At 35.7% G+C, this 18,412-nt stretch overlaps 1 protein-coding gene across 4 annotated transcripts in view; it reads left to right on the top strand.

Annotated features, from left to right (window-relative positions):
- ANKS1B (ankyrin repeat and sterile alpha motif domain containing 1B) overlaps positions 1-18,412 on the top strand; it is a gene marked incomplete at both ends in the record, with an annotated part of 433,162 nt that overhangs the window by 127,213 nt on the left and 287,537 nt on the right. For all 4 annotated transcript variants that reach the window (XM_082076086.1, XM_082076094.1, XM_082076095.1 and 1 more), the window contains one exon: positions 913-1,078. In XM_082076086.1, the coding sequence (XP_081932212.1) occupies positions 913-1,078 (166 nt within the window). The remainder of the gene's footprint in view (positions 1-912; positions 1,079-18,412) is intronic.

Here is an 18,412-nt window from a genome sequence, read left to right on the forward strand (position 1 = left end):
CACATCGTGTTCTGGTTGTCACATTCTTCAATCATTTTTTGAGTAGTGCTATGATAACATCGAACTGTCATGGTGCTTCCTGGCCCTTTGCATTTTATTATATCGTATTTGATTGATGTGTAGTGCTTGACTTTCCCAGGCATCCATGTGTCCAATGTAAGAAAGATGTGAAAATACATCTTTGCTCCTGCAATTTCTTTCTGCTGGTGTTAAAGAAATCACAAATCAAGAAGCTCTGGTAAACCTATATGGCATCTTCTTATTCATATTCTAAAGCAGACAGTCTGCTTGATTGGACCAGCAAAACTTTTGACTAATTCTTTTTTTCCCTTCCCTCAACTTTTGCTAATGATGGGAAATCACTATATGTATATAGGGATGTTGCGCCACTATTGCTGGTCACTCAAATATAGAGCAGTAATTCATCTTCATTCACAACCTGGGATCCTGCCATGAAAATGTAGATGGCATATCTTTAGCTTTCTTATATATATAATATAAATGTATTGTAAAACCGTCCCCAAAGAGAAAGTAATTGCAGTGGTTAACATAATTGTCTCTTTCACAAGATATAATTTAAAAAATTGAATAAGAGACATCTCCTGAATTAGAATCTAGCAAAGTAGGTATGTCAAGACCAGTTATGTTGGAGCTTTTGCTAAATACAAAGTTTGATGAAGACATTTCTGTAACTAAACAAGAACTATATTACACAAAAATTTAAAGAAACAAGAAATGTTATATTCTAGCATGCAAGTAATCCTTCCAGTCTGTTACAATTTGGATTTCCACAGAATGTGGTATTTAATTTGCTGAGTTTTAAACCGTGCTAGCCAGAGTTATTGAACCTGGTTCTTTTCCTGTGTTATCTGAGAAACATCTTTCTGACCTGCTTGAATTTTTGCATTTCAGGAATCTTATTCAAAGAAGAGAGGTTATGCATTGGAAGCAATACCCTCTGTACCTCTGGATGCAGTTCCTTCAGAAAATGACAGCAGTCTTTGTGATTTGATAGACATAGCAGTGACCAAAAAACCGTGTTCCCTAGAGATAGCAAGAGTTCCTTCCTCAAGACCAGGTAAATCACCAAATAATTCTTTACATAGGCTTTGGTGTAAGTGTAATGTTATAGAAGGTATAGAATTATATACAGAAAATATAAGTTAATATTTTCAAGAATATAGTACTTTGTTTACTTACCACAGTGTGATTATAGCCTTCTGTTAGTTGCTGTAAGAGCTTGATATTAAAGTTTATTAGCAAAATGCTATAGAAGTGAAGCAAAACAGAAGTTTAAATAATTTCCTAGATAAATATGAGATTGCATAATGACAAATTTAAAATAGAATTTATTTCAGTGCAGACTCTTGCAGTAATCTGTTTACCAATCCATTTCTATTTTTTAATGAAGTGCCTAGCAACAATATTTTACAACTAATTCAAAACTTAAAGCACTCTGTATTTCTGTGTTACATAAAGGAAGTTCTGTTCTGTTATTGAAAATGAAATAGTGAATGAGAATTGATAAAAGTATTAAGTGACTGTTTGGCAGACTGCTATTTGTATTTTACAAGTTTGAACAGCAATGAGTTGCAATAGTTAAAAACCAGTAGAATTGTGCTGAGTCAGATGAATGATATTATCTGTAAGGACCCTGTTAATGTTCTCTACAATTACGTGCTCTCTTCCATTACCCTTGTTTGAAGTCTTTATCAGTCACTACCTGGTACAGGAATTTCGGCGTACGATCATTTTGCTATGAGTAATTGGACTGAGAGTCTGCTTTGACAAATGACAGTTCAGGAGCACAGACCTATTTGAAATGGTCAATTGCCTTTTTGATCTGTGCTGTCTTGATTATGAATCATGATTTTGGAAGTGTACAGGAATGACAGATGATTGTTGACTAACACCATGTTACCTATCTAGTCTGTGTAAAGGGAAGCACCTTGATTTCACAGCTGATATTGGAAGAGCACCAGAGCTATATCAGGCATAGTATATAAGTATATCAAGATACGGCTTTGGAGTCTGCAAGGTGAGGTGGAGTGGATCATAATTCCCACCTCTCTTAAATTAGGGCTAAAGAAGGCTTGGTGGGAGCCTATATTATGAACAGGGATCTCAGAGGTGGCACAAAGTACGATAGCATCTTTATAGCACACTTGCACAGAGTGGACCAGAATCTGACTTGAACATCAGCACAACGATTTGTGTAAATCAAGGTTTACTTTGTTGTTGTTTTTTTGGCTCTGATAATCTAAAAAATTAGCAGTCTGTACAAGACAATATTATGGGTTGCCATTCAGTAAAGGAAGAAAAGGCCAAAATATCCTTGTTTTTCAGACTTCTACTTGATTAATCACCATAAACATACTTATTGCAATGGGAAGATTGCCATACCCCTGCCCCATAAATTGTCTGAGGGAGTTCATTATCTGCCTTCATAGTAATGGAGCTCAACTACAAAGCTTTCCATTGTAATTAGTATTTTAAAAAATTATAGACTTTTCAGTAGTTAAAATACCAGGTTTTGGAAGTGTGCTGTCTGCTGGACATAGAAGTTTTTCTCAGGCGTAGTAAATCCGTTAAGATCAGTATGAAAAACAGATCCTAAAAATCACATTTTTAGGTCTTAATCTGGAAATATGTTTTGTGTATGGTTAAATGTGGAGCGTATCAGCATACCAGAGAATAACGAAGGGAGCTGTAGGACATTCATGAGGCCACCCATCATCTTTATAAAATCTAGTAAGGTCAATAAGTTGACAATAAAAAATCCGTAATTCTTTCTGCCTTAGTTTTCCATATAGCACCACGATCTTTTCCTTGGCATTTTATTGGGAAGAACATTTGGCCATATAGATAAGCAGATTCCAAAATGTTATTTTATTTTAAGGTATGAATGTAGTAGTTGTCAAACTGGCCTGGCTTGTAAGCCCAATTTGTAATCACGTCGACTGTTATCTTATACTGACCCAAATGTAATCAACTGTGTCACTCACAGTTATAAGGTACTTAACACTAGGCTTAATTGTATGTGAAAGTTGGCCTGCCACATCAGTTCATACAGATTCATTGCTTGAATAAGTTATGTATGATTACAGACATAATTAATTTAAAACAAATATCTAATTTACATGTCTTTTTTCCTGAATTTCCCTGGTTTTGTGTCACCGAGACATGCTGACTTTGGGAATACTGTTTCGAATTGCTGTAGTATGTCATGTGTATTGTTCATTTCAGACCATATGGCATCACTTTGAACATAAAATTGCATCTTGTCAGTCTCTTTTCCCCAGGTGGCAGGACACTCTGATCAACTCTCCCCACTGTCTGGGGCATTACTACCTCTTGGCAGTAGAAGTGAGACTGACTGCACTCAGTGATTGAAAATTCTTCTTTCCTATATTGAGAGAAAAGGTCATTCTGGCTGGCCTTTCAAGCTGCAGAGCTGCATGTTGTCACTATTATCTGCACTGCCAGTAAACTCTTAACAGGTTGGGAATAATCACCTTGCCAGTCATCATTCTCTGATCTAGTGGGAAAAAAACAGACTGCTCTGTCCTTCTCCATGTTATTTTTAGCTTCCTGAATCTTATTCTTGAACTGGTAGGGAATAGCAGAGAATGAGAGCTCCATGCACTAAATGGTAAAGGCTCGTTAGATATAAGGGAGAAAAACCGAACAGAAAGGCAGTAAAAGTAGGCATAAAGTTTGTTACTTCCACTTCTGAAATCCTATCTTGTATGAGTTTTGTGGCTGTTTGCAAGAAATTAGGTTTATAGAGGAAGAAGTACAGTTACATTATTGGTTTATGCTGGCAGTTAAAACATTTGCTTCTAACTAGGGCTGATCTAAGAGTAAAAAAGACCACATGTGTGTCTGAGTTCAAGTTAAGCTGTTCTTTGTTTCTGCAGTAGATTGATAGGACAAGGTTGGCAAAGTGTGTTAGTATCCGTCTCAATATCTGCTTTTAAACTAACAGGTAAGACTTAATAGGAATGTTCTGAAATAATGCACTCTTTTGATGCAAATTTTTCTGCTAAGTAAAATATAGATTTGGATTTAAAATTTCATAAATCAATCTCATTAAATTAATTTAATACATTAAGTGATTCATGAATCAATTTTACTAGTCTTTCTGTTGGGCTATTCCAGAATATTATCCTCATTCCTTAAATTAGGCATTTCTACTAGTATTTATAATTTTTTGACTGCCCTTCCGTTAAAAAAAAAGTTTAAAAATCACATGACATATTTAACCTTGAAAAATAACCATAAAATTTTATTAGTTCATAAGGCACACATTAGCATTGCCGTTTTGATCTTAAGGATGTAATTAAATTTTCTGAACTATAGCAACACATCATCTCTGAAAAAGGTGAAAAGTTCTAATAAATGGCTAAAGCTCAACACACTGGATAATTCTAATGCTAAAATAGGCATTGTCAGGTATCTTCATGTAGTTAGTGTGGTTTTTATCAGTTATCTAGCATCTAGAATACTGGTAGCAGAAGTTTAGGTGCAGCACCATGCTGCATTTGGGCCTGTGCTGTTGAAGACCCTTACAGACTTGCATCCTTGGTTGCTTGGATATTTGTACCATACTTCATCCTTGCACCTCATAATGTAATACACTTTTTTAGCAGAAATATTGGATGAAATCTGAGCTACATTCCAAAAGAAATGTTAATAAATATATATTTTTCATTGGAGTTGAGTGTGTGTCCATACCCAATAGAAAGATCATATCTCTTTCAGTTTGCCTCTGTAGTTTCTACTGCATAAACTCTCTAGGCGTGATATCAGGTGGCATTTAACATGCTAAATGTTTAAGAATAGTGAATGATAGCCAGTACTACTTAAAATATTTTTAGGTCTTATTGGGTATCATTAGGAAATAGAGAGGACTTTTCAAACTCTGTTTTTTCATGAATAACTTGGTGAAAAACAAAAAGACAAAAAAAAAAAAACCACAACAAAAACAAACAAACAAACAACAACAAGATGAAACAAACCTCTTTTGAGAAAGTTGATCTGTCTATCCAGACTAACGAAGGGCTTAGTACGGCATCTCAATAATAGGACGAGACAATTCTGTTCATAAACTGTATGAAAATCATCCTTGGATAAGTGAGTTCTAGTTCAAGGACCTGTTTTTCCCAGTTACCTTGCTTTACGGTAGCTGCTGGTCGAGGTGACTTTAGTGAACTGTCTTCAACTCTGGAATCAGCTCAGCTGTAGCAATGCGGAACACAGTGTCAGCTGCAAAATCCAACTGAGAAATAAGGTAAATACTTAGGGGCTTCACTTATGCTGAGCTCTCAGCCACCACATAGCAATTCCCAAGTCAGCAATTTTAAAGATAGCTCTGGTACAATGACTCTACCCAGTTACATCTAAGATATGGCTTCTGTCAAGGGGATAAAAATGTCCTCAGAAATGTGACGTGTTGCCACTAGGCTGTAGCAAGCAAACACAAGGCAAGGCTTTGAAACATAAAGAGAGAAAGATCTTGGCAGATCTTGCAGCTAAATTTATTTTTGAGAAATCTTGCTGTTGTCGGTCACGATGTTTTTGTTATTCAGAAAAAGTCTTAATTTTCACTTAAATGCCAGTAACTTGTAAGGAGGACCATGCAAGAGAGCCTATCAGTAATTAATTATACCTTTTTCTTATAACCTTATAATCACAGCAGTGAAACTAACAAAAAATGCTAGTCACTGAATAATTACAACATATCAAACTGTCCCCAAGCTGGCCTATTGACTGCAGTATTAGGGTTTGTTTTTTTTCTTTCCCAGCCTGGCATCCCACTCCTGACATTATGGTGAAAATGAACCTGAAAGTGTGTAGCCAGTGTGTCAGCTCACCTCTGCTGACATTCTTGTGTCTACTGTATAACACTGTGTCAGCAGTCTCATACAGATACCTAGGAGACTGTTCTTTAGAAACCTGCATTGAAAAATAGTCTGTGATAACATTTTAATAAAAATTAAAATATTAATCTTATGCATATGCATAGTTTCCAACGTTATTAAATACTTGTCTTGGTAAATAAAATGCTATTTTTCAGGTCGTCAGTTTAAGATTTACTTCAGTACCAAATCTTCGCAGTACCTGTCCTGAACAAATGCATCTTTTCTTTTGTTTAATGAATTTATACTTTTGGTTTTGTGCAGTTATTTTCTAGATATAAGCAAAGCAGTGCAAAGTGGCCACAAGAAGGAACCATCACACTGCCAGATATAAAAACTGCGTGGGTTAATGGAAATTCAAGAGGCTAGCCTTAGTCACCCATGCTTCATAATTTTTAAACTGTAATTGACCTGAAGGATCATGCACTAACCTTTTTGAAGTCCACTCACCCAAATTGCTTCTAACAGGAGGCCTGCTAGTACAGCTGTATTTCATTCAAGCACACTTTTTAAACCAGAGATAGCAGGATGTAGTGCACTTAAACACATGACCTACAGTCTAACTTCTCAGGATTAAATACTTTCAGTAATCAAAAAAGATCATCTTGCCTCTGTAGAGAGAAGAACATAATAGAGAAGGGAGATTCTTATCAAGCAGAGTAACTGCAATATATAACAGTTGCTCTAGAACCATCTGAAAATAACTAGAGTCTGTGAAATTTAGCCTAATTTGACACCAGTGTTTCTCAACCAACTAATTGTCCATGAAAGCTCTTGGTATTATGGTGCATATTCAAAATCATTACTACCTGCCAGCTATGAGTGCTGAGTTTCCTAAGTACTAAATCTCAGGCCTGATGTATCAGGGCAGCTGCCTCTTCAGAGAGGGGTGGGTGGGAGCAAAGGGGACTACCATGGCTGACAGGACAGGAGCCTCACTAGTCAGGGCGCTGTCTCACCACCCATGAGCAGTGCAGACCTAGAGATCATGCCAGGTTCAGCCAAGAGCCCAATTCATCAAGCAAGTTTGTGCTGATGAAGTAGCTCTAAAGTCAAGTTAGAACATCAATATGCACGGCAGGATCAGGTCTGGTGATGGCCAAGAAGGTTCATGATGACAAAACCAGATCCCAGCTCAAGCTAGGAGGTCAGCCCGTGAGTTGGAGAATGGGTGCACAGCCATAAGCACAGGACAGGACTCCTTCAGCATGTCTCAGGCAAGAACAAAAGGCTCCATGCTGAGCTGAAATGGTGCCTCCAGGTAGGTGGATGTGAATGGAGAACCCTGGAAGGCTGGTCAGGGCCACTAAAGCTCATTAGTGCCTCAGGGCCTGACATGATGTGTGAATGATAATCAATCTTCCTTATTCTTCTGTTTTATCACTCAAGGAGACAGTATCTCCAAAGAGTATAATTCATGTGTATGTTAATTGTGAAGTGAAGAGCCACTCAGAGCTTGTCAATAAGGAACAAAAAGCATAGCTGTGTGTCGTAGTGTGAGCCCTGCATCAGTTTGATGGAGTAGATATCTGACAAAAGAGGCCTGTGTTTCCATAACAACCTAATAGCTGAAGTCTTTCTTAAGAAGCAAGTGGTTTCTCTTCTAAGTAATTTTTGGCCTTGGAGAAATGCTCCCATTATTAAGTAAAGTTTCCAAGTTCTCTGGGTGTTTTATACACTCTAATCCTCCTGTACTTTTTGCACAGAAAAAGATTACTAGACCATTAGAAGAATGTGAAAGAATCTCACAGTGCCCTGACATGATGAGGATACTCCCCTTAAAGGGACAAAACTTACTTCCTATCATTTGTGTCCTTCCTTTAATAAACCTCTCAACATACATCTTAAAAATACCTGGGGTTTTCTGCCTGTTACTCTGAATAGAAGTCTGTTTCAGAACCACTGATTTCTGTGCTCATGATTAAGAAGATTCTCATTTCCAACCTTGGTGTATTTGTGGCCAAGAGGACCCCTAACACACTGTCTTTGGCTAAGTCAGAACTCTCCTGCAACTCTTCAGGAAGTGATTCTGGGCAGCCTCTGCATGATTCCGAAAATTTCTCTTGCCCTTACACTTGTCTATGCGTACTGCCTTGTCATGGTGGTTAGAGGACGCCAAACCATGATCAAGTGTCACATAGAGGTGTTCCAGAGGTGTGCATGTGCATCACAGTATGTTCAAATTATTTTGTCTTATTTCTGTATGTATCCATTTATGTTATTTCCCTCTGTAAAAATCTGAATATTTCCTACATGCTGTATCCTAATCCGCTTCCCATTTTCTGTGTAAGAGAAGGGTGAAGTTTTAAGGATTATAAGAAGACCTGAAGTGATTGAACCAAAAACCAGATATATTTTTTCCATTAAGTGTTATATTTAGTCCAGCTGAAAAGATTTTTTTGTTTGTTTTACTATTTATTTACCTCCCTTTTAGTGAAATGTACTTTGAAGTGAAATTTGAAAATTATCAAAGAATTTTCAGCTGTATTTTTCAGTCGATAACTTGCAGTGAAATATAATGCCCAGACTTAGTTACAAGATCTATGCACATTTTTTTTCTCTGCTCTTCTTTGTCTTCCTTTAGCCTGTGTCTGAGACATATGGACAGAATTTGGTCACAGTACAGAATTTCTCAATTTACTTGTTTGAATAGGTTACTTAATAAAGATGTAAGGATCACATTCAGAGCTTCAAGATACAAATCTTTGCCAGAACACAGCGTATTGGAAACTAACCTTCTACTGACTGATTTTCAGTGATGACACATTTTGTATTTGTCATTCCTACTGCCACAGTATAGAGTGCACAGTTCTTATCAGAAGCAATTTTGTCTAATGCATTAGCATATGTTTGCAGTTGAGATTTTTAAATTTCATATGGCATTTTAATAAAGGTTAAGGGAGTGCTGATGGAAGAATAAAATATACAATAGCTCTTCTATCATGCATTTCATTGTTGTTTTTTTCCCTTCAGTACAGATTTAAAAGAAAAGAATTCTGAAATTTATGCAAGGAGAGTGTTTGCTGATATAGTTGTTCTTATAATAAAAATTAAAAATGTATAATTTATTTTCTATTTTTAAGTACTTTCTGGCATTTTATAGTTCCTTCTATTTTCTCTAACTACAAATCCCCCAAATATGGGCAGCTTTGGGAGTTCTGTTTTATCATAATGACATTTTCCTACCCATTTTCTCTATTTATGATATTATTATCATAGTTCTTGGAGTACAATTATGATGCTTTATATTAGCTTTTTTTAAGTACTGTATCTCTTAGAGCAGCACCGTTCGCCTGTGTTTCTGGTCCTATGTTAATTACTATTTTGTTGACAGGTGTTATTAATGTACTGGTTTTGACCAGTAGGTCTGTAAATGATCTGGTCTCAGAGGCTGGCATATATTCCTAACTTCATTGATGTCAGGGCATGTTTTGCCATTGATTTCAGTTGGGTTAGATTTTTACCATATATATCCTCAAAAGAAGGGTCTTTATTAAAATTAGAAATTTGTAAATTAGGTATTGATTTGAGATTAGGAAAAATTGGTGTCTTTTGTAGTATAAGATGAAAAATGAGGTACTATCTGTGAGAATATTTCCCTTTTCTTCTGATTTCATATTAAATTAGGAGAGGATACCTCTTAAAGTACACTGTAGTTGGAAGTGGCTTTAGATGGGTCAGTGCAGTGTGCATCTCCAATTTCCTCCCAGTTAGCTACCTCCCTAAAATCATGTTCTGACAGCATGTGAAAGCTATGACCCTCTTTCTACAGTGAAGTTCATTCCTAGATAGTTCAGGTAAACAGATCCAAGTGATCCATATACACTTTATGTATGCAAGTCCTGTTCCATATTCTTTCTTGATACGGTTGTAGCCTTCTGTCAGTAGAGTTATACTACCAGTGCACATGTCCCCTATCTAATGTTTAAAGAGGAAAACATATCCCCTCTTTATTGTTTCAGTTTCTCATACAATGTGGAAATCGGCTTTCTTGATAGAAGTTACAAAGGGAGACAAAAAATAAAATTTAACTCCTGCAGTGCAAAATAAGCACTATTTTCATTAGGGTGTGACTCAGATTACAAACATTTTAACAGAAGAGATGAATAAATGAGAGAGGATGAATGATAAAATATTTCAATAATAGTTTATCCACTGTCTGCTTCTAGTTTAAGAAGTCCTGGGCAGCGTGAGGTAAAGCCAGCAGTTCCCCTAACACAGATGTTCCTTTAGTTATTCTATATTATAAACAGAGAAATTTTGTATTTGGATGAACTACTGTTACTATAAAATTCTCATATTAAACAATAACAAGAAAATGGAAATCCTCCAATTTTGACATCACTTGAGTGGCAGACTCTAACTTCAGAGCACTATGTTAAAAACTGATTCTTTGCTCTGTTGGGAATAAAAAACATCCTGCTTTTTTGCTTCATTCCACTTGCCTTTTGACAAAAGCAGAATTTCTCCAGCAGAGAAACAATAGAACTTCAGTATCACAAACTGAGAAGCAGGCAGTGGAAGCATTCAGTGATCACTGTTTTTAGTGTCGTACTTTCTTGGCTGATCTTTGCCCATTCAACTGGCAGCTTTCAGAATCCCAACAAAGACCATTAAGAGAAATGAGGTTTATATAGGCTTTCTGAACCTCTTCCCACACCCAATGGTATTTGTAGGATAAAGATGGGTAAAACTGTTAGCTTTTTTTTTTTTCATTTGGGTAGTCTGGAGAGAACAGGTGAGTGATATAGTCAGTGGATACTTCTCATGCACTATCTTTATTAACTTTTTAAAATTATCTCAGTTGCAAACACAGACCATTTTAATATCCCAAATGTAATATTAACCCAAATGTATTATAAAAGTGAACGTCAAATTAACTCTATTCACTTGCAATAAACTTATAATTTCATTTAAAATACAGGGTAACAAGTATGATCCAGTTTCTCTGAAGCAATGCTAATTTGCATGACCAATGGCCCTTTCATTTATTATTAATGGTGATCCATATCAGCTGTTCCATTATTCCTGATGTCAGGCTGTAAGCCTATAACTACTAAGGTTACTCCTTTTAGTTTTCTCAAATCTTATCAATATTCCAAGTGCTATTAAGAAACAGCAGTGTTTGCTAAGATAACTTCTTGCCAGATCTTTTTAAACTCCTGAATAGAAATTAGATAGATATGTTAATTAAAAATTTCTAGCTTTAGAACTCACACTTGACATTACCTTTGGATATTTTCATATGGGCATATTTACATATGAGTTTCTGTTTGATATTTAGGGAAATACTTTACATCTCTCTTATTTTATAATATTATTTCTCCTACCACATTTCTAGAGTAATGTGCCATAATCTGATCTGTTCCACTGTCCCTTTCCCCCACTCCTTTATATCTTTGATGCAGCAGAGGTCTTGTGGAAAACCAGCATTATAATCATAATTAAAGACTTATTCAGAATGCATATGCACAGGAGTCTGAATTGAGGTTGCACAAGCCACATCAATTCTTATGTATCACAGCTCTAATGTACTTTCCTTTACAACCTTATCATGCCTCTAAGAGGTTTTTAGTGTATAATTAAGATAATTGCTTCCCATCGTATGCTCCTCTGGATAATATCTCTGATAACATCCTTAACAATGAAATGCTATTCTTAAAAATACTCTGTCATTTCTGAAGTTAAAGCACATGGGAATGACTGATACCACATGACCAGTTCGTTATCAAAATACATGCAAGTTTCTGTCCACCCATCCAGTATGTTCCAGTAAATATGTTTATGTTGTTAAAGTAATTCTGCTCTCTAAAGAATTCGTGTACATTTTCTCTGCAAAGTGGGAGAAAAAGACTGCTGCTTGACATATGTTAAACATTTTCTGATGATTCATTACTTTTTACTATTATTCATTAAAGTGCAGTTGAAAAAAATTAGCATTCATGGAAGTTTGGGCAATTTTTGCAAACGAATGCTCATCAAAGTGCAAGCATTGTGACCAATGCTTAGTTTTGTCCACCCTGGTGTAATTATCATCTAGAATGATCTCATTATACACTTGACTGCATGCTGTTAGACAAAACCCCTTTTCCAAATCAAGACAATAATTCAAAGGTACATAATTATTTTGAGGTATTTTGCATTTTAAAGCCCACATGCGAATATCATTAAGCAGGTTTTGGGTTTTTCTTTGTTAAATGACTATTAGTTGCAGCATCTTTTGCAAGTACTTTTGAGTCAGGGATGAAATATACATAGAGCATATACAACATATTCCATTCTAGTAAGTAATCCTACACTTCAAAATGCTGCTGAGATTGTTTTATAATTGAGTAGATTTAAGTGATAGTACCTTTTATAAGTGGCAATAGTTTAATAGATATAGGAGGAATAATATAGCTACAAACCCCATCGAATTTCTAATATTAGCAGTAATTGTAAAGCTTCATTTTACCATTAATTTGTTTACATTTTACATGCATCTGGTATAATCTAGAGGAATACAAGCTTGTGGAATCACTGTAGCACTTCATGGAGATCTTCACTAGGCACTTAACTAATATATGTTTCGTGGTGCACCTGTGGATTTTCTACAAACCTTAAATTCGATTTTCTACAAAGCTTTTCAGGTTGAATCTTACTCTGAGGAACCAGTTGTCTTGATTTCATACTTTTTATTCTTTTATACTCAAGACTTTGCATGTTGTTCTATTTTTCATTAAGATGAAACTGAATCCTATAATTTGAGAGATCCAGTACTCAAGAACTAGTGCTTTGTTAGTCTTATGTCTATAAGGTAATGAAGTTAAAGTGGCTTTCAGAAACACTGGAAATGCAATATAGATGTCTTCACATAAAGAACTCAGCTCTCTCATGGGGAAGATGAATTTCTCCACTGTTTAGTTTTTCAATTTCAGATGATAAAGCCACTCAACTCTGAATGATTAATCACTAGACACTGCAATATACGTAACTTAGGATCATCTAGACATTCTCACCTGCTGCAGGAAGTTATGGCATTAACAACGCTCCTGATTCTCCTGCTCCTTTTGTAGGTTTTCAGGATTTTTTATATTTTCTATTAAAAGCCGCAAGTTCAATACAGTTTATTCGGGTGTGTTTTCTGACTTACTTTAGATGGTGAATAAAAGTGTAGTCTACAGGTGCCTTGAAGCACGGTAATTATTATGTGACAATGGAGGAGTTTGCCTTGGTTGATGACGACTGGGTTAAGGACCAATCAAGCAATCTGGATATCCATAAATCCATGGGTCCAGATGGGATGCATCCACAGATGCTGAGGGAGCTGGCTGAAGTTATTGCTGGGCCACTCTCCATCATCTTTGCTAAGTTGTGGGAAATGGAGAGGTGCCTGAGGACTGGAGGAAAGCAAATGTCACTCCAGTCTTCAAAAAGGGCAAGAAGGAGGAGTCGGGTAACTGTAGACCGGTCAGCTTCACCTTCATCCCTGGAAAGGTGATGAAACAACTTATCCTTGGTGCCATCACAAGGCATATCAAGGATAAGAGGGTTATTAGGAGCAGTCAACATGGCTTCACCAAGGGGAAGTCATGCTTAACCAACCTCGTAGCCTTTTATGAGGACATAACCGGGTGCATAGATGATGGTAAAGCAGTGGATGTGGTCTATTGTGATTTCAGTAAAGCATTTGACACAGTCTCCCACAGCATCCTCGCAGCTGGAACACAGGAAGTTCCACTTAAATATGAGAAGAAACTTCTTCACGGTGAGGGTGACAACACTGGAACAGGCTTCTCAGGGAGGTTGTGGAGTCTCCTTCTCTGGAGACATTCAAAACCCACCTGGACACCTTCCTGTGTAACCTCATCTGGGTGTTCCTGCTCTGGCAGGGGGATTGGACTAGATGATCTTTCAAGGTCCTTTCCAATCCCTAACATCCTGTAACTGCCTTCAATTTAGGTGTTAGATTTGATGACCTGAGCAATCCCTTTCACTGTCCCATACTAGAGATGTGGGAGATCAAACTGAGAACATAAAGTACCAGGCCATAATATGAATACGTCTGTCTCACAAGATGTGAGGATGCTGTTCAGTGCTGGGCTCATGTTTCACATCTTGTCTGCATCCCAGCTCTATGTGAGACCAAGATGTATTAATTTAATCCCTGCCCTGCTCTATCAGAATAGTTGAGCTCCAGCAGGGCCCATTAACGAAATGATCAAAAGATCAGCTTTGTGGGATACCTGCTCTGCAGTCATCTTTTCTTTTCCCCATTAGTCTTTCTTGCAAACACACACCAGGACTTCCATCTTGTGCCAAGAACTGTTGCTGATGAAAATATCCTGAAAATTATACATTTCCCAAAGTAAAACAGTTTGGATTAATCAGTTTTTATATGGTGAAAATATTTTATCGAAAGGTTCATATCCTGCATGCATACGTTGGTTTGGTGGCTCTGTTAAGAGATACATACTGAGGTCTCTGGATCATAGCTCTACTGCCCCCTCTCTGGCTTGTGTCGTTTCTTCTCTGTAGGGATCATCTGCTGCCACACAGTTACTGTGCTTTTTCAGATAGCGTAGTGAAGAGTATCATATCATATCACAGGCTTTGATATGAATGCAGTTAGGAACCTTCCTCTGTTTCCTACAGTTCTACTAGACCTAGCACAGCAATAACTGCCCCCTCTACTCACCACTAAACAAACTGAAAAAAATTTTCAGGTCCTCCTGAGTGTCGATCTTTAGGAGATTATTTTTTGTGACTGAATGCATCAAATTGGGCTGTGATTTTAGGTTATACAATCAACTGAATATGCATACTAATAATTTTATTTCAGAGTGACCTGAATTAAATCTGAAATACTATCTTTTAGGATAAAAAAAATCATACCCTAATTCTACTGTCTTTACTTCTCAAGTAAGTAATAACTTAAATGTGGTGATTCTGTGAAAAAAATAAGACACTGTATTTAATATTTCAGTACCTTTAGTTGCATTCTACTGGGAACTCACTTTTTCATGAAAATATGATCTGTTTTATGTAGTTGTTTAATTAACTTTTCTACTAACCTCAGTACATTTGGAAAGCAGATGTCTTGGCATAGCTTGCTAAATTTTGTTAAAATCAAAATATTTGTGAAAATATTAAGCAATTACTAAAATAAACCATTTTTATACATAATGAACAGATTTATTTGTTTTGTTCAGTGTCAGAGATGATTAAAAAATAGAAAAACATTGATTCCTAGTGTAGGTAAGCAGTGTTGCATTCTGTCAAAAAAAAATTCCTCCTGTTCTATTTTAAGTTAAATAAAAACCACTCATTTACTTCAATTTTCTCTGCTTCTGTCTCCCTTTCTGCATCTGCTAGTCAGGCTGGCAGTATGTAGCATGCTGCCAAAGAGTTTCCTTCTATTACTTTACAGAGATTTCATTTTTGTCCTTTTTGTACCCTTTTCATTTTTGTACCACCTCAACAGGAGATTTGAAGTGTGTAAGAGATGCCGAATTTTACTGTATATGAAACTAGGATGAGAATGGGTTTGTATTGCCAATTCACAAATGTATAGGTACAGAAGATCTCTACTAGCAGCTAATGATAGAATAATTTTCTACTGCACCAGGATATCAAACTAATGTTTTCCCTTTTTTGTGATATGCCTTCAAATACTGCAGATTAGGAAGAACCTCTGTGAAAGAATATTTTCACATTCACTTCCATTATTGTTTTTGGGAAGCAGGAAAAGTCTTCAGAAGGACCATTTCATTTTTGTTCCAGGGCAGGGTGTATTATTCTTTCTATAATAAAATATATCATTGTATGCAGTAGTATCTGTTATAGATGAGGATATTAAAAAGAATTGTTAGTAAAAATATTCTTTCCATTCTAGCTCCAGCTGTTTACTCCATGTCCTTTTTCTTTCAGATATTATTCTCTCCCTGCTGGAAGATACTTAAATATATTGTACAATTAAAACCAATTTCTTACCAGTAGTGCTGGGACTGAAACTAAATTTTTCTCCGGAGCATTTCCATTATTTTGACATCTATTTTGTCTTACATTGTGATGAAAAAATATCAAAACTTTATGTGAATATTGTGTAATTAAAATTTGCAAAAAATATTTTTTTCTGATAGTTATATGCATTGTCTTTCAGAGTTTTCTCATATAAGCTGTAATAACTTGAACAAGGATTTGCCATTGATAAATTCAACAAAAGTATTAAGTGCCTTATGAAACCATTGGAAAGAAAAAGCAATACGTTTTATAAATTGCTTGTCCAGCTGCTAGATATCAGCCTGATAAACACAATGTGGAATGAATTTGTGACTCATTCTAATGGAATAATGATATTTGCAATTTGTTGGTGGTGAGGAATTCTGGCAGTAAGACTGACAGGAGTTCTGGAAATCCTGCATTTTTTTTCTTTTTTTTTCTCCTTTGGCTAAATACCTACCTCTATTCCAGTGTAATTTAGTAGTAATTCTTCTTTGTAGTTAACACTTGAAACTAAGGTATGTAGAATAGTTTTAAGCCATAATTCTATCCATAAAACTTGGCAAAAAAGCATACTTTCACTTACATATGATCCATTTTTTGGTATTACTGGTTGGATGGCACCAGCTACTTTGTTTCTGCCCCACTGTGTTGGAATATTCCTTCTTGTCTGAATGTACTGATTTGGCTCTTTGTCAAACAAATGGGCCAAAGCTGTGTCGTCTAGAAATTGTGATTTATTCATTTGCTCTAAAGAGCAAATACAAATAGCATACTTCTTCATAATATGTAATGTTTTGTGCTATCTTTATCATTCCTTTATATAGTTAACTGCAGCTCTCAAAAGTCTCAGAGCTCTATCCAAACTCCATATCTGTGATCCCAATAAGACATACAGTAGGTTGCATTAGTGGGAATACTTAATAATAACAGGAGAATTTTAAGAAATTTGCAAAGCTAGCTTGTGAATCCAAAAAACAAAACAAGAAGAGAAAACCACTGAAGCATACTACATGCTGTGGCACTAACTAAATTGCATATGCTGAAGTGTATAGAACATTCTAAACACTCAGAGCAGAAGTTATGTAAATCCTGCTTTGTCAGTCAGAAGGTAAGCTTAATAATGCATAAATATATAATACTGTTCTAACATGTAATTCCATCTAAATTGCAGCAGATAAAAAATAAAATAATGCAGGAATATTAATTAGAAGGGTAGAATTTGAGTATTTTCTGTAAGAAAATGCTAAGTAAAATAAAAATATGTAAAAGTAATATAGAGCAATATTGTTTAATTAAAAAATACAATCAAGAGTTTGGGTTTTTTTCGTTACTAAAAACTCTAATGCTGTAGTGCCACAGATTAGCTGTTCATAGTTGGAAACTGGATTGTGTTATTCCATAATTATCCACAGTGTTTCCTTTAGTTTTCTCAAATCATTTGGATATTATCAGCACAACATATTGGACTAGATAGCTGGTCCACTCTGGTACAAATGTTTCCATATTGCTTTCAAAATCAACAGCAAAGTCTTTTAAGATCCCCTGCATTCTGACTGTGTATTTGTAGTGCATACTATCTGCTGGACAAGTTCTTTATGCTTAATGTTACACTGGATACAATATACCCTTTGAGTTTTGAAAAAAAATATTTTCTGTGTAAATATATATTACACACAAAAATGTAAATTTGCACAGTGACAGTTGAGCTCGCTGGTCAAAAATTTAGATACTTCAAATAGTAATTGGATATTGCAACTTTTGAAAGATCATTTCTAGCTCCCTGACTTTAAAATATTTTATTTAGCTTCTTGACTTCAGTGTTCTGATAAAGAGCTTTATTAACTAATTGAAACTTCAGAAGAAGCGGAGTTCCTGAAAATATAGTTTTGTCCATATATTGCATTTAATTGCAACTAAAGCTAGATTCATATTGGAAGGTTTATCTTCAAGACCGCTTAAATTATTTATTAATTGAACTTGATCCCTAGGGAGTATGGCTATCATCAGTATTATTTAAATTATTTGAGAGCACTTACTTTCATCACCTTTTGTGGTTTAAATTTTGAGATACTTTGAAAATGTAGCCTAATTCACTAATCATCTGTTGCATTTGCAACAGCACTGTGCATTTCTCTGCACAGCACAGTTAGCTTATTCTCTTTGGATTATAGGAGAAACCTTGTGAAATACTAAGGCATGCGTATGATAACATTCAGTGACCCGTCACTGATGACTTAAATGTAAAAATAAGAACAGACATCCCCACTATGTCTGATTCTTTTGAGGAGGATTTATTTTTTTTTTTTTACAAGACTAACAGCCATCCCAGTTTTTAGGGAATGACTGAAATAAACAAAAATATTTTGGCACCTGTAACTACACCATGTACTTTTCATTGAACTTCCAGAAACATGATGACTACATGCTGAGACAAGGCAAGTGTAGAAATCTATGAAATACCTGTCATAGGCAAGTGCAGTCATTTCACTACAAACCTTTTAAACAGG

Source organism: Streptopelia decaocto (genome assembly GCF_964273445.1).
Source record: "Streptopelia decaocto genome assembly, chromosome: 1".
NCBI lineage: Eukaryota > Metazoa > Chordata > Aves > Columbiformes > Columbidae > Streptopelia > Streptopelia decaocto.